This window comes from Colletotrichum lupini, chromosome 9, assembly GCF_023278565.1.
Source record: "Colletotrichum lupini chromosome 9, complete sequence".
In the NCBI taxonomy this organism is placed as follows: Eukaryota; Fungi; Ascomycota; class Sordariomycetes; order Glomerellales; family Glomerellaceae; genus Colletotrichum; species Colletotrichum lupini.
The window spans coordinates 408949-431216 of NC_064682.1; the positions used below are offsets into that span (position 1 = coordinate 408949).

The 22268-nt window shown below is 46.8% G+C and overlaps 6 protein-coding genes across 6 annotated transcripts; 3 read left to right on the top strand and 3 right to left on the bottom strand.

Annotated features, from left to right (window-relative positions):
* Positions 1-124: 124 nt before the first annotated feature.
* CLUP02_16038 (beta-ketoacyl synthase domain-containing protein) lies at positions 125-7630 on the top strand (the record flags this gene model as incomplete). Its single annotated transcript, XM_049294962.1, has 2 exons — positions 125-7520; positions 7581-7630. 2 exons carry the CDS (start codon positions 125-127, stop codon positions 7628-7630), a joined length of 7446 nt encoding a protein of 2481 aa, XP_049152109.1.
* Positions 7631-9010: 1380 nt separating this feature from the next.
* Positions 9011-10451, top strand: CLUP02_16039 (fungal cellulose binding domain-containing protein; the record flags this gene model as incomplete). Its single annotated transcript, XM_049294963.1, has 5 exons — positions 9011-9167; positions 9230-9410; positions 9471-9937; positions 10015-10392; positions 10441-10451. The coding sequence occupies 5 exons, from the start codon at positions 9011-9013 to the stop codon at positions 10449-10451; spliced, it is 1194 nt and encodes a 397-aa protein (XP_049152110.1).
* Positions 10452-10642: 191 nt separating this feature from the next.
* On the bottom strand, positions 10643-11584 carry CLUP02_16040 (quinone oxidoreductase; the record flags this gene model as incomplete). Its single annotated transcript, XM_049294964.1, has 1 exon — positions 10643-11584. One exon carries the CDS (start codon positions 11582-11584, stop codon positions 10643-10645), a length of 942 nt encoding a protein of 313 aa, XP_049152111.1.
* Positions 11585-17292: 5708 nt separating this feature from the next.
* On the bottom strand, positions 17293-17397 carry CLUP02_16041 (uncharacterized protein; the record flags this gene model as incomplete). The annotated part of the gene is made up of 1 exon (XM_049294965.1): positions 17293-17397. One exon carries the CDS (start codon positions 17395-17397, stop codon positions 17293-17295), a length of 105 nt encoding a protein of 34 aa, XP_049152112.1.
* Positions 17398-18325: 928 nt separating this feature from the next.
* CLUP02_16042 (uncharacterized protein) lies at positions 18326-19918 on the top strand (the record flags this gene model as incomplete). The annotated part of the gene is made up of 4 exons (XM_049294966.1): positions 18326-18341; positions 18400-18440; positions 19092-19596; positions 19692-19918. The coding sequence occupies 4 exons, from the start codon at positions 18326-18328 to the stop codon at positions 19916-19918; spliced, it is 789 nt and encodes a 262-aa protein (XP_049152113.1).
* Positions 19919-20758: 840 nt separating this feature from the next.
* CLUP02_16043 (uncharacterized protein) lies at positions 20759-20887 on the bottom strand (the record flags this gene model as incomplete). The annotated part of the gene is made up of 1 exon (XM_049294967.1): positions 20759-20887. The coding sequence occupies one exon, from the start codon at positions 20885-20887 to the stop codon at positions 20759-20761; it is 129 nt and encodes a 42-aa protein (XP_049152114.1).
* Between the last annotated feature and the right edge of the window lie 1381 nt (positions 20888-22268).

A 22268-nucleotide genomic window follows, 5' to 3' on the forward strand; every position in this document is an offset into this window, starting at 1 on the left:
CATCTTCACGCATCGGACAATTCAGCCCACGTGTCGACGACTTACACGGAGTTTTATACTCTTCTCTTTTCTCTCTCCAACCCCCCCATAATACCTAATTATCCTAGAAATACCCCTGACAGCAATGTCTACCTACAAGAAACCCCAGTCAGAGCCTATAGCCATTGTTGGCACAGGTTGTCGATTCGCTGGCGACGTAACATCAACAACAAAACTCTGGGATCTTCTCACCAACCCCAGACAATTATCACAAGAGGTCCCGAGCAACCGGTTTAACGCCCAAGGCTTCTACCACCCAGACGGCGAATACCATGGAGCAACCAACGCAACACAGGGCTACTTTCTCGAGGAAGATCACCGTGTATGGGACGCAGGATTCTTCAACATCACACCCAAGGAGGCCGAGGCCATCGACCCTCAACAACGCATCATCCTCGAAGTCGTCTACGAAGCCTTGGAATCGGCCGGATATACACTCGAGAAATACGCTGGCAAGAAGGTTGCCGTATACGCAGGGCTCATGACAGCAGACTACGACTCATTATGCCAAAGAGACGACATTACATCGAATCAATACTTCGCAACAGGCAACTCACGGGCTATTCTCTCTAACCGAATCTCATATTTCTTCAACTTCCGTGGTCCCTCGATGACCATTGATACAGCATGCTCATCAAGTCTCGTCGCTCTTCACCAGGCCGTCTTGAGTCTCCGGTCCGGTGAGTGCGAGATGGCCTGTGTCGCCGGTGCCAACTTGATGATCACCCCCGAGCAATTCATCAGCGAGGCCAGTCTGCATATGCTCAGCCCTACAGGCACATCAAAGATGTGGGATGTGAGTGCAGACGGATACGCCCGCGGTGAAGGCTTTGCGGCTCTGTTCATCAAGCCACTGTCTCAGGCTTTGAGAGACGGCGACTCCATCATCAGCATCGTGAGAGAGACTGGTGTGAACTCGGACGGACGCACTCAGGGTATCACCATGCCCAGCCCCCTCGCCCAAGCCGAGTTGATTCGGGACACGTACCGTAGATCCGGCCTGGACTCACAGAATCCCAGTGATAGACCCCAATACTTCGAAGCTCACGGAACTGGCACCCAGGCCGGAGATCCCAGGGAGGCCGAGGCCATTTCAACGGCATTCTTCGGCAACGAGGCCAAGACTACTGCCGAGAGTGACGATACGAAGCTTGTAGTCGGATCCATCAAGACGGTCATCGGCCACACGGAAGGCGCCGCGGGTCTAGCTGGCCTACTTAAGGTGGCCCACTCCATGATCAACAACTGCATTCCACCCAACCTGCATCTCAACACCCTCAACCCTAGCGTGAAGCCGTTCTACGGACACCTCCGAATCCCTGTCGATATCGTCCCTTGGCCCCAGGCCCCGACTGGACAGCCCCTCCGAGGAAGCGTCAACTCTTTCGGCTTCGGCGGCACCAACTCCCATGCCATCCTCGAGAAGTACGAGCCTAGCATCCACGATGAAGTCGCGAAGCACTTCGCTCCAGCACTGGAGGCACCAGTCTCGTCGCTCACCACCACACCCTATGACGCCGAAGCTCCCGCTGTCGGCCTTCCTCTAGTCATCTCTGCCAAGTCACAGAAGTCTCTTGTTGCTGTGGCCCAGGCCCTTCGTGACTTCATGGCGTCGACTGACAAGTCGGCCGACGAGGTCGCTTACAACCTGTACGCCCATCGTTCGGCCCTGACCTACCGCACCGCCATCAGCGCGGACTCCCGCGATGGAGTCATTGCCGCCCTCGACAACCTTCTCTCCAAAGCTGGGTCTCCTTCCAACCCTGAGCTTGGTGTTCGCGCCAAGCTCGACGGCGGCGAAGTCAAGATTCTCGGTATCTTCACTGGTCAGGGAGCGCAGTGGTCCGGCATGGGCCGTAAGCTCTTCCACTCCAGCAGCGTCTATAGGAACACCATTGAGAACCTCGAGAAGGTTCTCAAGTCTTGCCCCCACCCGCCCACGTGGTCCCTCGTTGAGGAGCTCATCCATCAGGATGATGCCTCCCGCATCAACATTGCCGCACTCTCCCAGCCCCTTTGCACTGCGGTGCAGATTGCTCTCATCGACCTACTTGGCAGTATCAATGTCTCCTTCCACACTGTTGTCGGCCACTCATCCGGCGAGATCAGTGCTGCCTATGCCGCCGGCGTGCTTAGCGCTCGCGATGCCATGCTCATCTCCTACTACAGGGGTATGTCTGCTCACCTTGCCGGCGGCAAGGATGGCCAGAAGGGCATGATGATGGCTGTCGGTATGACCCGCGCTGAGGCGTCGGCTCTCTGCGTCCGGGACGACATCAAGGGTCGTATCTGGGTCGCTGCCAGCAATGCGCCGACCAGTGTTACTCTCTCTGGAGATGTGGACGCGGTCAAGGCGCTTCAGGTTGAGTTGACTGAGGAGAAGAAGTTCGCTCGTCTTCTCGTCGTCGACACTGCTTACCACTCTGCTCACATGGAGAGACCGGCGGCTCAGTACATGGAAGACTTGGCTGGTTGCGGCATTGAGCCGAGACAGCGCAATTCGACCGTCTGGATCTCCAGTGTGTATGCTGATGGCACAGAGCCAAGCATCGAGGAGCTCAAGGGCCCTTACTGGAAGGATAACATGGTCAAGGCCGTCTCCTTCTACGAGGCCATTGATCTTGCTCTCAGCTCCCAGGGTCCCTTTGCCAGTGCCGTCGAGGTCGGTCCTCACCCCGCGCTCAAGGGTCCCGTCCAGCAGACCGTCAAAGCTGCCACTGGTGGCGCTCTGTCGTATGCCGGCCTGCTTGACCGCAAGAAGGACGACAGACACGCCTTCGCCGAGTTCCTGGGCTTCACCTGGAACTACTTTGGCACCGACGCCATCGACTGGAAGCTTCTCGTTGCACAGTCTTCCCAGCCTGGTCTCTTGTCTTCGAGAATCGAGCTGCCTTCCTATCCCTGGGACCACAGCCAAATGCATTTTCGTGAGTCTCGCATCGCCCACCAGTATCAGTTCCGTGAGAAGGGACCTCATGAGCTTCTCGGTGTCCGTACTCGCGATGACACGGAGTTTGAGCTGAGATGGCGCAACATCCTTAAGCTTGAGACTGTCCCTTGGATCCAGCACCACAAGTTCCAGGGCCAGGCTCTGCTTCCTGCCTCTGCCTACTGCGTGCTTGCACTGGATGCTGCAAAGGCTGTTCTCAATGGCCATGAGGCTTCGGTTGTTGAGCTCACGGATCTCGAGTTCATGAGTGGTATCTCCCTGGAGGCCAATACTTACGGTGTCGAAATCTTGGTGTCATTGAGCATCGCGCCCCCTTCCACCAAGGGCCGCTTGGCTGGCAAGATTATTGAGGGTGTCTTCACCATCACATCATGCTACGCTGATGGTGTCACTCCTATGCAGAAGAACTTCACTGGTAACCTTCGCATCTACCTCGGCGAGCCATCAGAAGATGCCCTCCCCACACGCGATCCCTCAATGGCTGAAACTCTTCCTGCCGACACCGACTCCTTCTATCAGATGATGTTGGACATCGGCTTGGATTACACTGGCCCCTTCCGCGCTCTGCAAAGCATTGATCGCAGATACAACTTCTGCTCGGCTACGCTCCAGAAGTTCCACAACACCGATACTACTGGACTCGGCGTCAGCCCTGCCACCCTGGACAGCTGCTTCCACTCCGTCTTTGCCGCTGTGGCTTCGCCCGGTGACAAGTCTCTCTGGACTTCTTTCCTCCCCAGGAGCATTGAGAAGATTCGCTTCAATCTCGCGCTCTGCGATGGCAAGCCTGCAGACAATGCATCCCTCGTTGTCGACTCGGTCATCACCCAGGAGATTCCTCGCACCAAGACCGCGACGACAAAGTTTGTGGGTGACATGAGCATCTACAACCCCGATGGCGAGATGGAGATCCAGGTTGAGGGCCTCATGGTTGCTTCCTTTGCCAACTCCAAGCCCGAGGATGACAAGGAACTCTATCTCACCACCGTGTGCGACCTGGACCCTGAGCACGAGATCATTGCTGCCGACCTTAGCCAAGAGGACGTTGCTACGGAGCGCATCTTGCTCGAGGCCTGCGAGAGAGTCGCGCGCTTCTACATCCACGACGACTCGCTCAAGGAACTCTCGTCGTCGCCCAATTTCTTCACCCCGCCGGCCACTCCCATGTCGCCTCCCAAGGCTAGACCGTCCGAGGCTGCTCTCAGCCCTTGGCAACAGGACACTGCCGAGACACTAGATGCATACATCCTGCAGTCTCCCTTCCAGCACGCCCTCAGCTTCATCCGGCTGCTCGGTGAAAACATCCCCGATGTGCTCCCTGCGATGCTCTCGACCATCATCCAGGAAGCCAAGCAGCTTCATCGCTTCCGCTCCCATGTCAGCCGTGTCGTCTCCCAGCTCGCTCACCGATACCCTCGCATGCGAGTGCTTGGTTTGACTGACCCTGAGACCGCGCTCACAAAGCACGTCATTGACGGCTTCAAGGGCTCATTCGTTTCCTACACGTTGGGCAACGAGACTGAGCCGGACCTGATGGCAAGATTCTCATCCGATGCGATCAAGAAAAAAATTGACACCGAGCACACCAAAATCCTTGACAACGAAGACAACTCATCTCTCCAGCCGTTTGACATGGTCGTTCTGACAACCTCGATTGTCAAGGGTGCTGAGCAGCGTTCCAAGCTCAAGCAGGTCCAGAGCCTCATGAAGCCTGGTGGTTTCCTCATCCTCATCCATGAGTCGATGAGCCCCCTTCGTGACAGACTTCGTCGTGCTTTTGGAGTGAGGAGGCAGGCTGATCTGCCGCTTACTCCTCCCGAGTGGCCTGACCTTCTCGACGAGTGCGGCTTTGCGCGCGTCTCCAAGAATGCCGAGCAATTCTTCGCTCCTGACTTCTCCCTCATCGTCAGACAGGCCGAGTCGGACATCAAGCAGGCTGCTCTGAGCCCCCTCAACAGCTCTGCTCCCAAGGTTACGGGCCACACCCTCATCATCGGTGCCCAGGAGAACACGGCCGACCTGTCTGCCGAGGTGCATCAGAAGCTGGACCCGTTGTGCAGCAGCATTGACATCATCGCCGACTTGGACTCTCTTCAGCCTGCCATCTTTAACGAGATCAGCTCCGTCATCTTCCTTGCGGATTTGGATGAGCCCATGATGAGTTCCATGACGCCCGAGCGTCTTGATCTATTCCGTGCCCTGATGGCGCCTGAGAAGGTTGTCCTCTGGGTCACCATGAACTCGCGCGCTGGCAACCCTGAGCACGCGGCCACTTTCGGCTTCTGTCGCTCCATGCTTGCTGAGATCCCCAGCCTGAAGCTGCAGATGCTCGACCTCGACTCCCGTCGGGACTCGAGCGACCTCGTCGCCGAGACCTTCCTCCGTCTCAGCATGAAGACGCTGCGCAGCGCTGCTCAGGATGGCAAGTTGCTGTGGTCTCACGAGAATGAGATCTTCATGGAACACGGCAAGAGGCTCATCCCTCGTCTTCTTCCCTGGAAGGAAGGTAATGATCGTGTCAACTGCCCTCGCCGCCTTGTCGCTGACGAGGTCAACACTCTGAAGCAATGCGTCGAGGTTATCTCTACACAGTCTGGCGATGGCTCTGCCGTCTACACTGCCAACATCGTCGAGGAGACCGACATTGATGACGCCGTGGCAATTCCCGACCAGAGCGTCATCCAAGTCAAGTACAGCTCAGTCGAAGTCATCAACTTTGGACTCAAGTACGCCTCTCATATCTGCATTGGCAAGGAGGTCACATCAGGCGAGCTGTGCCTTGCTATGACCAAGTCGAACTCGTCCTACGTCACCGTTCCCAACTCTTGCGTCTTCCAGCTCAGCAGTAGCAACATTGAGCCCAAGCTTCTCCTGGGTCTCGTCCTGAGATACCTTGTGGCCCTGTCCGTCGCCGAAGACATGATGGAGCAAACTGTGCTTCTCCTAGAGCCCGATGCCGCTCTCTTGGAGTGCATGAAGGAGGTCTTTGAGGCAAAGGGTGCGAGTGTCATTGCTTGCACCACAAACGGATCAAAGCGCAAGTCCTTTGATCAACGCTATATTCACCCTTACGCCAGCAACCGCGAGCTCAAGGCACTCTTCCCTGCCCATGGTGCTTCCGTCATTGACTTCCTGCCCGAGGGCAGTGAGCTATCCGAGACCATCCTTGACTGCCTTCCCGAGAACTGCGAGTACCACTCTCGCTTCTCTCTGCTGACCTCGGAGCACGTTGTCGCCCTCGGTGACTCCATGGACATTGAGCACCTCTGGGAGACAGCCATCGGAAAGGCAATCACCAACGTCAGAAGCATGAACAGCCGCATCGGCTTCCCGGCTCTGGAATCCATCTCCGTCCCTCAGCTCCTCGACCACACCGGCGGCAGCGAGCCCTTCCAGATCCTCGACTGGCGCGCTGAGCGCGAGGTGCAGCACATTGCCAAGCCCCTCTTTGGCACGCAGCTCCTCCGCCCGTACAAGACCTACGTCCTCGTCGGCTTGACACGCGACATGGGTCAGAGTCTGTGCAACCTCTTCTTCGAGCACGGCGCGCGCCACGTCGTCCTCGCCAGCCGCAACCCCAATATGCAGCCTCAGTGGATCGACGACCTTAGCGCCAAGGGGTGCGAGGTACGCATCGAGAGGCTCGATGTCACCAGCATCGAGAGCGTGCGGGCGTTCAAGCAAAGGCTGGCACAGGAGATGCCGCCTGTTGCTGGTGTCATCAATGGCGCCATGGTTCTCGACGACCGCGTGTTCGCGCAGATGGATGTCGAGACCTGGAACAGGGTTATGCGTCCTAAGACTGTTGGATCAAGCAACCTTGATGAGATCTTCTGCGAGGCTGACATGGAGTTCTTCATCATGACTTCGTCGTTCGCGGCGCCTGGTGGCCACGGCGGACAATCCAACTACGCGGCAGCCAATATGTACATGAACGGCCTCGCCGCCAACCGTCGCATCCGCGGCCTGGCTGGCTCGGTCCTCAATATTGGTGTTATCTACGGCCTCGGTCTCCTCCATCGCGAGCGCACTGACATCTACGCGTTCCTAGAGAAGGATGGCTACCCGCCCATCTCGGAGCGCGACATCCACCACATGTTCCTCGAGGCCATCGTCGCGGGCCGCCCCCTCGACGGCCAGATCTACGACATCACGACTGGTCTCAGCCGGTACAACGCCAACCGCGAGGATAAGCTGCACTGGCAGATTGACCCACGCTTCTCGCACTTCACCTTTGAAGAGGATGATGAGGGCGCCGAGGGTGAGGGCCAGGGCAAGCAGAGTCTCAAGGAGAAGATCAAGGCCGTCGAGGGCGGTGCCGAAGAAATTGCGGCCGTACTAACCGAGGGCTTTGCGCGGTACCTCGAGGTCGTACTCGGACAGGGCGAGGGCAGCGTCAAGGGGGAGCACAGCGTAGGCGAGCTGGGTATGGACTCGCTTGTTGCTGTGGAGGTGAGGGGATGGTTTTGGAAGGTGATTGAGCGGGATGTTTCTGTAATGAAGATCCTGGGCAGCGCGAGTGTTGCAAAGTGTGAGTTTTTTCTCTTCCCCTTTGCTTTTCTCTGGGCTTTGACTGACTTTTCGTTCCTAGTGTGTCTTGAGGTTGCCGACGGCTACATCAAGGAGAAGAACAAGGCATAAAATGCCGATACTATACTCTACGGGCTAGACCCGAGAGTGAGAGGGGAACCAAGAAGGGCTGTAAAATCTTCTTACGATACCTCCTCTGAGCATATGTTATGTACCATCATGTCTGCGCTGCATTTACGTATGCTTTTTCTGCTTTTTTTTATTGCATTTCAGCTTGGGTGTCGGTGGATGGATGAATTTGATGACGCGGTTGGGGAAAAATCTTGTGTTCCTTCGTCAAGTCTGTTTTAGCCATGATATCTTTTTGTATTTGTTTGTATGATTTGGTGTATTGGGCGGGAAGGAAGGCTTTCTCGACATTGGATGGGAAAAAAACTTTGGGGTTGAGATCTACTGGATTTTCGGTCGGTGACTTGCCACGTCAAGTCGTTTGTTTTTGCTTCATGCTTGGTTTGGTTATTTGGTTTTTGAGATATACCACTGTCCCTACGATTATCCATAGCTGTCAGTTAGCGTCACTCGAAAGACTTTTGTTCTTGACCTTGACGTTCCCCCATCTTGAAGTCGTGATGAGTTTTTCTAATTCTCATACAAGAAGTCTACCTATTCTACACGAGGCGTTCTTCACAGGATATCCATAAATAATCGGGTATTGAATGTTTGGAAACGGACCGGGAATAGCCCACCAAGGTGAATCAAGAATCAAAACATTTCATCCCCCAAACTCTTAAGCTTTCCAAACCCACATATTGCAATACAACCATTCGGGCTAGACACCTGACAAGACGACCGTCCAAACCCCAACTTCCTAGAAGATCCCGCTCATCCGGCCGTGACATCCAATGTGGATCCCGCCCGTTGCCTCTTTGGGGTCGGGGATGCCCTCCCTCCGCGTCCCCGCATCAACAACCACGCTACCACCCGGCCTGCCGGCCCACCATGATCCACTTTCATCTTGTCAAGTGTGCTTCTCAAGCTTTTCTTCCCCTCCTTCTTTCAATGTTTGGCAGTTTGCTCGTATGGTCTGGTTGTTTACCAAAGCGAACCGCGGACCTGGGTCCTGCGAGCTTGCCGTTTCTTCCCAGGCACGAGATGAATCTCCGCACGAACGGGGACAGAGGGAAGGGGTCCCCCAGATACTGTCGATCCTTTTCCCGCCAATGACTGTAGGGAACCCCCTCGGGTTCAGACGAGTTTTTGAGAGCTCGTGGCTTCGGAAGCATCGCTCGATCAACTTCCCGGTTAGGATTGGGTTCACGGATGGAGGTTCCCACTAGAGATATTGAAAGCGGGATGGGGTGATGTAGCAGCCAAGAGAGAAGAAGTAAATTTCGCGTCTATATAAAGACGACCTGCCTTGTTGCCCATCCCTTGGGTCTTTGAATTTGCTAGGTTGGTCTGTTCCCTCTGGAATCACAATCCACAACGACAATGGCTCGCATCACGGCATCCGTCCTCGTCGCCGCCGGCTTGGCCCTCACCGCCAACGCGCAAGCTCCCGTCTGGGGACAGTGTGGCGGCACAGGATGGACAGGCTCGACTAGCTGCGCTTCGGGAGCATATTGCTCCTCCCAGAATGCTTGGTATTGTGAGTAAATTCCGCGTTGGGAGAGGAGAGAATGTTGGACACCTAGGGTTGACTGGCTGTAGACCAATGTGTTCCCGGGACGGCGCCGGCCGTTTCCTCTACCAAAGCCACCAGCGTCCCGGCCTCGACCACCCGCGCCGTGACAACCACCACCTCCGTCCGCACCACCTCTTCCTCCCGCGCCCCGGCGTCAACGGCCACCTCCGTCCCGTCTCCATCCGGGCCAAAGTACTTCATCACCTTGTAAGTCACACCGCATACATACTCCACAGTAAGAGAAACGAAGCTCACCAAGACAAACAGCGGAGACTCCTACTCCCAGACTGGCTTCAACATCAACTCCACAAAACCCAACCCCCAAAACCCCCTCGGCAACCCAGACCTGCCCGGCTGGACCGCCTCAGGCGGCCTCGACTGGGTCGGCTTCATGGTCACCCAGTTCAACGCTTCCCTGACCTACTCCTACAACCTAGCCTACGGCGGCGCCACCACGGACGCGAGCCTCATCGCGCCCTACGCCACCACGGTGCTCAGCTTCATCGACCAGGTGGCTGAGTTCTCGCGCAGTCTGGCGTCCAAGCCGAGCTGGGCGCCTTGGACGGCGGATAATACCTTGGTGGGCGTGTGGATGGGCGTCAACGATGTGGGAAACGCGTTTTGGCTTTCGAATCGGGAGACATTGTTGGTTCAGGTTTTGGGAAGGTATTTTGATCAGTTGCAGATCTTGTATGATGCTGGGGTTAGAAAGTTTGTGTTGCTTGGTGTTCCGCGTGAGCTTTTTCCCGTTTTCCTGTCCCCTCCATTTGGAAGGATGATCAGAAAGTCCGACATGGCTGGTCATACGAAGCACCACTCGCAGAGACCACATATCAAACTAACAACCTCATCTGCACAGCAACCCAAAAGACTCCCCTTATGCTCGCCAACGGCGCCGACTCCAACGCCCAGCTCGCCGCTGCCATCAAGCAGTACAACGACCTTATCACCAGCAACCTCGCCGCCTTCAAGGCCAAGAACTCGGGCATCACATCCTGGGTCGTCGATACCACTCCCGCGTTCGACAAGGCCATTAACAACCCGACCGCCTACGGCGCTCCTGACGCCACGTGCTACAATGCTGATGGCGTTAGTTGCCTGTGGTTCAACGACTACCACCCTGGCGTGCAGATCCAGAAGCTTGTGGCGCAGGCTGTTGCGGCGGCTGTAGGTTCGCCGTGGTTTACTTGTGAGTTTTCCCCTTTAACGGCATTACGTGCTTGTGTTCTGACGAAAGACGCAGCATGATTGGGCTTGGCTTTGTGTAGCTGGCAGGGACGGTAGTTGTGTAGATAGTAAATTTAAGCTGCACCGAATGCGATGAGAACTGCCCAAATTTGTGACGCGTTTTGAATATCCTGGCTAACATAATGATCTCAACTTGACAATCTAGGTAAGGTATCTTAAACTCCATCTCGGTGCTCATAGTCCATCAAGGATCAAGACGACTTCACAAGATCATCACTCACAAAAACAACACGCGTCTTGCCCAGTCCCGCCTCGCTCCATCCCTTCTCAACATCCTTCATTGCAATCACCTTGACTTCCTTGCCCTTCAACCCAGCAGTCACACCAATCATCCCACCAAGTTCGCTCGCATACTCCCTCATGAGCCAGCTGCCCGGTCCAGCACCACGGAGCGCGACCCTCTTCCCTCGCAAGATAGCTCCAGGGAGAGTGATGTCCCCGTCGCCAGAAACGGAGCCAATGTGTACATACTGCACCTCCCTCTCCGACTTGGGCAAGGCCTTGAGCAGTTCCACCACAGGGCTTCCATAGACGTAATCCAGTACAACATCCACTTCGCCCAGCTTTGACCAGTCCGTCTCCTCGCCATTGAGAATGATGCGCTCGTCGATCGGGATCTCCTCCATGGCAGTAGCATTCCTCGCGATACCGACAATCCGACCGGCACCCTTGGCACGAGCAACATCAACAGCCACGCGCCCGCTAGCACTTGTCACACCCAAGATCGCGACAGAGAAGCCTTTCTGCTGCGGTGCCGCGCGCGCAGACAGCGCCATCCAGCTACTCATGACGGGATTCATGTAAGCAGCGACGACAGCAGCGTCCGCGCCCTCTGGAAGCGGTGATACAGCGGCTCGGTCAACGTTGACGAATTCCGCAAAGGTGCCTGTCGCGAGGGCGGCGAAGAAGTAGCGTTGACCGGTGGTCGGGTCCTCGCCTACGCCGTCTGCACCGGGGAGGTGAGGGAGTGTGGAAGCGGTGTAGTGTTTGCCCGAGGCGCGGGAGAGAACGAGGCGGTGGACGCCTGTTGCGAGGACGCGGAGGCGGATTTGTGTTGGGGATGGTTCTGGGAGGTCCGGGACGGTTGTGTAGGTCGGGGGTGAGCCCCAGGTGTTGACGAGGGCTGCGTGCATTGTGTATGGGTGTGATCGATGGACTTGACCGAGATTGTTTGATGAAGAAGACAAAGTTGGTAATGCGCTGCTTAAATACTGACTTGAGGGTTTAGAAAAGTTGAGACGATGTCTGGGACCGAGACAGTTATATACTATTCGACAGTTAAACAAAGAAAGCCAGACAAACATTGTAACCAACCGCATCGTTCAACATTCCAGGGCCGGCAAGTTACCTCGACATACATAGTCCTACTCAAGTACCCGTCTTACACACTTAGACACTTAGCGGCGGCGCCACTGCGAGACGCTGAGCATGCAGTCTTTTGCGTAGTAAGCAAGCCTAAACCACCCCTTGTCTCGTCTCGTCTCGCTGCGCCGCGCTCGGCATTAGAAAGTAAGGCGCGCGCGGCCGATGACCATGCCTCCCATCTAACGGGCCCCAGACTAACGAGTTCATCTCGCGTCGCGGTGGCAAAAAAAAAAAGGCCTCAAGCTTTCTTTCCCGCGCGACAAGCTTTCGTGTAGGGCTGAATGGGGAGCGGGCGGTACTGGCTTGACTGGCTAGCTTGAGGGACACTAACTGGACTGCGTAAGCCGTGCGGAGCGGGTTGCAGCAAGTTTGTGTGTCATCCGGGACGCCGGCACCGCAAGCGAAAAGTCCGTCGGCCTTCCGGAGGTCAATGGATCCTCCGCTCCGTACGGTACGGGTGTTCACCAGCACCCTCAACGGCATCAACTGACGTAGAAGGCTCACGGAAGACGCCTCTTTCTTTCACGAGTTGTTTGCTTCTTGTATGTTTTTGAAGTATTTTTTAGAAGCCTAATGTGAGGTAGCATTAAGTCTATGAAGGTTTTGAGTGATCTCTCCGCCGTCTTAGAGGGCTTAATACGGCAGACTACAAGAGGCACTCCGCCAAAACCGTTCTTTCCAATAGACCTACGGCTACCGTAAATTTTAAGCATTAATAGCGCGACTTTCTTATATATATAAATAAATATTATAATAAATCCCGTATATTATTATAAGGAATTACTTATAACTATAGGTAGTAGTAGTTATATAAGGGCGGTTATGCCGCCTAGCGAAAGTAGGGTAGCTAGGGGGTATATTCTCCCTATTAATTTCTATTACTAATTAATTTCCCTTTTCTCTTAACTAACCTAATATTCCTTAAGTAAAGTAAGTAATCCGCTTATACCCCTATAGTTACTTATTAGTAATTATATTTTACCTTATTATACTTTATACCCTTTTCTACTTTATTTTTATTACTATTACCTAATTATATACGTAATTATAAGTATAATATTCGCGATTTACTAATTAAAAATATTAATTAGGTATAATTAGGTAATTTTATACGTAATTACTAATATAATTTTTACTAATTAGCAATTATGCTTCTTCTTAGGCTAATATATACGTAATTATAAGTATAATTACGCGTATATACCTATTTATAATTTAATTCTTTTTATTTACTTTTTTCTTTAGTATTAACTATTTATATATATATACTAATAATTTCGTATAAGATACTCCCTTTCTTAATAATCGTATACGCTATATAATACTTATAATAAGCGCTTAATATAGTATTCCGGCCTATATTAAAAGTATATAGCTCCCGATAGTCCCTATATACTAACCTACGCAGTACCCTAACGACCTTACGTCTTATAAAATAACCTCTTACTTCCTTATTAATACATATACCTCTATATAATAGCTTCTTTATTATACGGATTTTTATATTATTTATAAGCTCTTTATCTTCCCTTTTAAAGACTTTTTATTAAATCTATAACCTTAGTATTATATAAGTTAGTATATACTACCTTATACTATTTAATATTACTATATTAACCCGTATAATCTAGCCTTAGCGTTAAATTAAGCTTAACCCTAAGATTACTAAAAATAGCCGTTATATACCCCTAAATATTACTATAACTCGTACTTAGGTTACCAATACTATTTAAATAATTATATATAGTAATACTAAAATTAGTACTAAGTCGTGCGCCCGTTATAAGGCCGGTAAAGGCATTTTTATTAATTATATTATTTTTATAAGTAAGGGCTACTCTAGTTATAACTATATATTTATTATATACGAGTATACGCTCGTTATACCTCCCGTTATTACTCGTACGTTACCCTATACTACTTTATATTTATTTATAGTTTATTAACGGTTCGTATTAGCTTATAATACGCTTATTAAAGTTATTAAGCGTAGTTATAACTATAAGGGCCGTAGTAAAGTCCGTATCGGCGCTCTACTTAAGTCTCTAAGTATTATCCTTACTATATACCTCTATATAATAATAGAAGCCCTTAAATAAGTAGCTAAGTAAGCTAAAAATAATAAAAAGGGTATATATAATAGTATATAAGATTATAAAGAGCGTTACTAACTTATATAGACTCCGAGTAAAAAGTAATTAATTTAATATTCTTATATAGTATAGTATAAGAGTTTATATAAATATATATTAAGATATAATATAATTAGGCTTAATACCTAGATAGTAAAGCCCCTATGGAGTCGTAGGGCACTTACTAGCTATAAACTAGAGTATATATACTTAGTTTAGCCTATAAGAGGCAGTAATTAATTATATAAAAGCTCCCCCTAAAGTTCAACGTTTTTAATAAAATTATAGAACTTTTATTTATTATATATTATCGTTATATATTTTTCTATCCTTTTTAGCGTTATAGATCCCTATAAGCGTTTATATTTTTATATATATACTTATAAAACTTTATAAGCAAAAGGATACCCTTATATATCGCTATAATTATATATAAATATTTACCCCTTACTTAAAATTTCTTTCTTAGTTTCTTATTTTATATATTACTACTTTTTTAAAATAGTACGACTACGTATTAATCTTTTATTATATTAAACGATAATTATTATAAAGTTAAAGAGTAATTAGACTTATAATATAATTATTATATATATTTTTATAGTTTTTAATATTAAAATTATAAAGCGAACTTTCGAACGTTAACTTATAAAATAGGACTTATAACGAGAAGAGCGTACGGTCTTTTTTAAAGATCTATTAATTCGTATCTAAGAATTATTCTTTTAATAATATTTAAATAATAAAGATATCCTTTTTTAACTCTAGTTTAAAGGATTTATAATTACGGCTATAGGATTATTAATACTTCGTTAATAAAATTAGCTTTAGTAATAATAAATACTAAAATAGCTCGTAATTATATAATAACGATTAGAAGAGTTCTTTTTTAATATATTAAAAGTTATTTACCGTATTAAAGGGTATAATAAAGAGTATTTTTATATATAAGTTTACTAATAAGCTTATATTATTAGCTAAGATAAACTATACCTTATATATTATAAAACCTTTTTATAATAAGTTTAAGATTAGTTAAGTAAAATAAGGTACCGTCGTAAAGGGTTTATAACTCCTAAACTAAATTATATTTAGTTTTTAAATACGTATAATAAGCTTTTACTATTTAAATTTAAAATCTATACTAGTATTAATACTTATTCGCAGTTTATTATATAGTTCTATATAAGGGTTTTTACTTATACGTCCCAGAATATACTTATATAATATCTTACTATTATTTAATAACGGGGATTTATATTATTACGAGTTCGTTTAGACCGAGAGAAAAAAACCGTTCTTATATTTAATATTTATTACTACCTTTTATAATACTATTTAATAATAAAAAGTCTAATTATATTCCGTAATTACTAGATCTTTAATAAAAGTATTTATAACGTTAAGATTAAGAGTTAGTAAAATCGTCTTTATTAAAATAAATTAGTATATTAATAAGTAAGTAATATATATCTTAGTATATATAAGTATACTTACGTTTATAAAAAATACTTCTAACTACTTAAGTTCTAAAGGCTATTCTATATAAATATACTCTCTAACTAAATTATACTTCTATTTACGTATATACTACTAATTCGTTCTAATTTTATTAACTTCGTATAAATTTAGAACTCTTATCGAATTCGTTATTAAAAAGGTCGCCCTTATATTATTTCTAATTAGCTATAGTAACTATATTATTAACCTACGTTACGAACTATATAAGACTTTATATAACTAATTAACTAAGACTAAGTTTAATAATTATTAAACATTATTTAGAATAGTAATAATCTAGACGTATATCTTCCTTAAGCTACTTTATAAATTTATATTTTAATTATTAAGGGCTCCTTAATTATATTAGCTAAAAGTACGAAGTTTAGTAAGGCTAATTATCTTTATTTTAAAGCGTATTAATATCTTCGTATTTGTCTAAAGTAGTATATATATAATAAGCTCTAACTAGAAGTTATTTTACTTAGTAAACTATAGGGCAGTATTATATAAGTTAAATAAAGATTAAAAAACTTTAGAATTAATCTTAGAATATTAAATAGCTTTATATCTACGAGTAATACTAAGGATAAAGAGGAATTATAAATATAATTATAGTTTATTTTAAACTATTTACTAATAAAAATACTCGTTTTTATTTTTATAGTATACTAAGTTATTTATTATTATAAACTTTATTTTCTTATTGAACTACTATAATCTCGTCTTTCCTATCGTTTTTATCCTTTTTAACCTTTTTCTTAGCCTTTATTTCCTTTTTAACGATCTTCTTTTCTTATTTAATTAATAATTCCTTTTTAATTTTTATCGTTAATTTAATACTAATACTTATTAAAAGCCGTGTTTTTAAAACATTTTTATACGTCGTTTTGCTTAAAGTTTTAGTTATAATTAGCTTTATATAACCTTTTCCCTTTTTTACTAGCTAAGGTTTAATAACTAGTAACTTAATTCTAGTTTAAAAAATAATAAAAAGTTAGTAATTATCTTTTTTATATAAGATCGTAGTTTTAGAAAGGAATCTTTTTAAACTTATAGCTTCGTACGTTACTTTATAATACTCTAAGATATCGTAAGGATTCTTTATATTAATTAGAAATACTATTTACTCTATTAAAAGAATTTATTAGTTTATTATAAAATATAAAATAATAAATCGTATTATATTTTAATATAAAGTAAACGTTAAGAAGCGATTAAACTAAACTTTTTTAATAAACTTCTTAATAACTTAGATATTAGTATAAGTCGTTACTTAGAAACCGTTAAGTTCGTTCTTAAAAAAGGATATATTATATAATATAATAAAGATATTAATTATTAATAATTACTTTAGTTCTTTTTTTATTTATTAAATACTTTATTCCCGCTCTTTTAAGCCTATAAAAAGAGATTTTATTAATATCGAGGCTTATATATTTATATATTCTTATTATATAAAAAGGGTAGAGCTTATATAAGTATTATTATTAATTAGTCGTTTTAGAATAGCTTTATAAAGAGGTATTATAAAGTTAATTAGTTTAGTAACGTCTTATATAGAGATTAGAAGTTATTATAGATCTATATTATAATATTTATAAGCGAGTTATTAGTTTAATAACTTAAATAAAAAGTAATTTTTGTTTATAAGAGGGTAAAAAGTAGTAGTTATGTTTATAATAAAGTTATAAAAAAAAGAAAAACTTTTACGTTAGGGTATAATATTACGCGATTTTATATACCGCCGTACGGTTTAATATATTATAAAATTAAAATATTTCTTAAGCTATAAATCTCTATAACCCCTATTTATAAGTTATTATACTAGTCTAGACCCTATCCTAGGTAGTAGGGTAATTGTAAAATACGATTTCTGCTTTGACACATGAAAAAAGTGTTTTGGCAGAGTGCCTCTTGCAGTCTGCCGTACTTAAGGCCAAAGTCATCCTAGAGTAGGTGCAATACTAAGTGGAGATTGTTTTACTCCCAGCTCGGCCGGGCCCGAGACGCGGGCGCTATTAACAACATAACGTAGATCTCGGTACTGTCTCACAGCCGACCGGGTGGCTCTAGGCTCCGTCTTTACATCTCCATCACATTCATTCTACCGACGTCCGAACGTTCCGGCCGAGCTCATGAAGATCTCATTAATAATATTGATGTACCTGATACTTGAATTGTGGCCTTTGCCGTCCTCCCTAGGTCTATTTTGAGGCCAAATTGTTCGTTCCACATGTCGAACCGACTTTGGTACTGGCTAGGCCGTAGAGCGAAGCGGCCTCAGACCACCTCGGAAATCAAATTACATATTACCGCTCTCTTCAACTACTGAGTTGAATCTTGAACTTGGTCTTGCGGGACAGTGCTGTTAGTACACACGTCAGCAAGAGCCGACCTTTCGGTTGTGTTGAAGCCGAAAGGCGTAGGTAGGACCCTTCTAAGAACATTAACGGTTCGAGCAAGGTCTTACAGTGATAAAGGTATCATAAAGGAGGCACCACATCTAGAATTGCAATCTTTTAATATTTGGACCTAAATTATATGTCAAGTGATTCAAATCCGATCAGATTATTACATAAGGTAGTTGTTAAGTCTACTAGTACCCATTCACCAGACTTTGCTACCTGATAGGCGCGTTATCCATATAGAAACACAAGAAGGATTAACCCTCAAGCATTTAGGAAAATGTCAATTCGTTTAATAGAATGTCCAGGGTTCATTCGAAAGTGGAAAACTTTTCATCATGATGTCGCTGAAAGAAGCTCGAGAAAGATGTTATTCCGTCTTCAGATCATCTGACCTTTGAGAGACGGAAAATAGCTGGCTGAAAAACTTCTAAGTCTGACGCCTGTTCCGCAGAAATCTATGGACAATATGGTACAATCCATAAGTAAGTGCCCTTGCCACTGTCTGGAGGTTCGTATAAACATGGCTGCACACCAATGTAGCTTACATACATATCATGGGTGGCGAGACGGGAGCGAATATCGTGGGGACTAGTGGCTCGCAGGCAGCTTTAGAGTAGCTAATAAAATCATGGCCATCGAAGATACCTAAAAGTAGCTAGCCAAGATTCTTGTCGTAACATGCGCTCAACCCGCCTATCATTTATCGCAATGACGATGATGTCTATAACCTGGGTACCGGAATGTCTTGTTCCACACAGCACACTTGATAGCCTCCACGATTGTTTCGCTCGCCTCGTAATATTGCGTTGTGTTTGGGTTACAATTGTCTCTAAAAATCACTACATCCGTTATGTTTACAAGAAATTTCCAGTTGATTCAATCTTAGAATTGGATCGACAACAAGGGCGCATTGCGTAGATGAGCCGCAGCGCTTGGGAAGTATTAGCCGATTTCCTGCCTGGAGGACCGATGTCGGACTAGAGTCGTCAGCGTACATGTACGTTCCGCATAGACCAAGAAGCATTCCGCTTTCATGTAACATGGGCCGTCAGCCAGTGCCAGAGCTGTCTAGATTATTCTAGCGGTTCACATCGGCAATGCATATGCCCCGGCCCACTACTGTTTGGTCGTCTTTGCGCAATAGCAATCGTTAAGATAAGCCTGCTATGACAGGACAAAAGGGTCGACAAACCCTTTGAATCCTTGATGCTAAGGTCAACACCTGTCATCAGCTAACACTGTGTGCCTTTCACTACCAAAAGATGCCAGATCCTCCAGCCATAATGCGGAATCCTGCCATACAAGATGTACCGACGCCGGTTATTGCTCGACAAGCGACAGGCGCAGCTGATATGACTGCCGCCAGGAAATGCTTTGAAGCGTACACGGAATGGCTGGACGAAGATATCTCTTTCCAAAATTATGCCGAAGAGCTCAAAGATCTACCTGGAAAATACTCACCTCCATCCGGCGCACTACTTCTTGCCGTAGACTCGACAAGCAGAAACATCCTTGGGTGCATTGCGATGCGACCTCTGCATCTCGAGTCACGTTATCTCCTGAACCGCCGACCTGACGCTCGATACTGCGAAATCAAACGATTTTTCGTTTACCCAGAGGCGAGAGGCAAGCAAGTGGCCAGACTTTTGGTCTGTGAGGTACTGCGGCGCGCGGAGGAGCAAGGTTACGACGAGGTTCTGCTCGACACCCTAGCCAAGATGCAACTGCAGTTAGACTGTATGTATCGGAGGGATTCAAAGAAACATCTCCTTACTACCACAACCCTCTCAACGGAGCCATGTATATGTCTACGAGGCTGTCTGAACTCTAAGTGAGGAACATGCTGCTCAAGTTATGGCCGTGTCTGGTAGATGAGGCCATGCTAAAGCTGCGTTGGCTATGGCTCAAAAAACCAGTACCCGATCTTGGGAAGAACAAACTACGTGATGATCGAGACAGTTTCTCGCGGTTTCTTCCTAGCTCTGTAGATAAAGCCAAAACCAGAGACCAACTCACCGCGCCCTACAAGGGCCTTACATATCCTGTTCACGGGCCATAGTCGAACCACATCTTAGATCACTGTCTACATGTCAAGGATCGGTAGCACTACGTACCTAGGCCAGGTCTCTTCGCTCGTCAATTACGCCCTTTGGTCTCCTGCAGTGGATCGAAGTCAGTGAAAATCAGTTATGATATGGAACAGATAAATCAGATACTGATGGTTTGGCATGGGCCAGATGTGTTGGGCGGGTTTCAGTAGAGAATGTGATATGCTGGGTAAATGACGAGGAACGATAGGGCTGTAGCATGGTGGCAATTATCGAGTCTTGAGAGCCTCATATCCACGGGCCAAGATAATTTGATTGAACTCTCCATGTAAGTAATCTAAATTCGGGAGGGGTTTTATCAGTAAAGTAAAGTCCTTTAGCCGGAACAATAACGTATTGCCGAGTTTAGTTACGAGGGCATAACAGCCCGCCTAGAACCTCGAGGCGTCCGTGTAAACAAGATGAAGAACAGGTTTTGCCAATTGCGTCCATGAAAAAGCCCTATAGGAAGAACTGCGAAGCACTTGCCAGCTAGGTAGGCCGATGTGAGTCTTTTCGACATAAGCTAGCAGACTACGGTGATGCTTATTGTCTAGCACATTGCTGATCTGGGAGAAAGAGAGATTAGTATCACGCTTAATCTCCTCAAGCCATGACTTATTTCCACCAGTGTCTCGTTCAAAGGTCCATCACTATGATACGCACTGTTTGCCCTGGCCCTAGCCGCGGACCTTGGCTTCGGCTTGCACCTACTCATCGAACAGGATCAGTTTCCCCTGCTATTTAAGGTCATCATCCGGCAGCATGTGACTCCTAGTCTCGGGGTTATTGGGCACATCGTCCTCATCATGTTAAGAGCAAGTTCTCGCAAGGCGTTTGTATGCACTATCGCTGTAAGAGTCCCTAGCCAACGAGGGACGCCCAAGAAGACTTCGTCCAATGAACGAATATCCAGATTGGATGAAATGGCTTAATAGCATCCGTAACGGATCGCCCAGCTTTACATGAGTATTGACACCGAATGTGTGGTCATACTCGGGATGGACTTCGGCGTCGAGAAGTTTCGTCGCTCTAGTCAAGATGACTCATTTTGGATGAGGGGGAAGACAAAATCACGGTCGACTGATGCCCTCCCGTGTCCAGCCTCCTTTGTTTGGCGGCTGCGGAAATAAGATTTAACCGGCTCAGAAGATCTGCCAACGGGAGCTAGACAGAAGGGCTCGGTCGATGTTGTGCAGTCTTGAGGTCTAAACCAAAAAGAATCCATTTCGTCAAGACCCGCGTCTGACTGTCCAACGTCTTCATCTCTAGCGCTGTCTCTGGTATTGAGTTTCTGCACGTCTTTCTTTGCGGGGCTTCACAATGGGCTTATTCAAGCGAACAGTTGCTAAACGAGACGCTTAGGAAAGCTCGACATGGGACTGGATGCGAAGAGGGAAGTGCTCTCTATCTGGTTGAGGACACGACAGGCCTCGCACTGAATCTCATGACCTTGAAATCCGCGGCCGAGGGCTGCATGCATTCTGACGAGTCTTGGGAGCTGGTTTCCAACGGTCAGTGTTCAAATAGACCTCCTCCTGAGTCTAGAGATAACGGTTACTGAATATGGTGTGTCGTGACACCAAACTCTTTATCGGCATACACTGAATCGTCTGGGGTGAGAACATCGAAGCCAGGATGAACGGGGCTTGAAAATGGCTGAAAGTCCGCCGGAGTTGAGGCCGATAAATGAGGCTTAGAATACTGCCGATATTTGCTTCCGGCGGGAGGGTTGCAATGGTTGATTCTATCGCACACCATCGTATTAACAAATTAGGTATCCCGGACTTTAGGTTCCTTGTTCAGTTGGGACAGGTCTTGTGATTGTCATCTCGTTTGGTTCATGTCGGCGTCCTCGCCGGTTCGGCGAGCGCACCGGGAGCCCCTTTTTGCAAAACCCAAACTCACGATCCAGATGACACAATACACACGAGACCGAGTAAAGCCAACTATCTTCTCAGATGTCTCGATCTGTATGTACGGAGTAATCATCTCTTAATCGGACAAGACTTGACACGAGTCGCTACGAATCGGAAAACGGCGGCCTAGGCATCGGCCCGGAGACATCACAACCCAACCTCTCCAACAGTCACCTATCAGGGCGATGAGGGACCGAACTCAACCTTTTCGCTTCATCTGGAATGAGGTCGAATGCAAGATGCGGCATGTGCACAAAGATTATTACAAAGTCCTACTTATATCGCATGCACATTTAAGAGCTTAGGCTGTGAGAGCTACCCAACCCTGGACCCGATCTTCAGACAAAGATGGAACATGTCAAACAGCATAGCCTCCACAGGATAGGAGAATTCCATCTTGTGC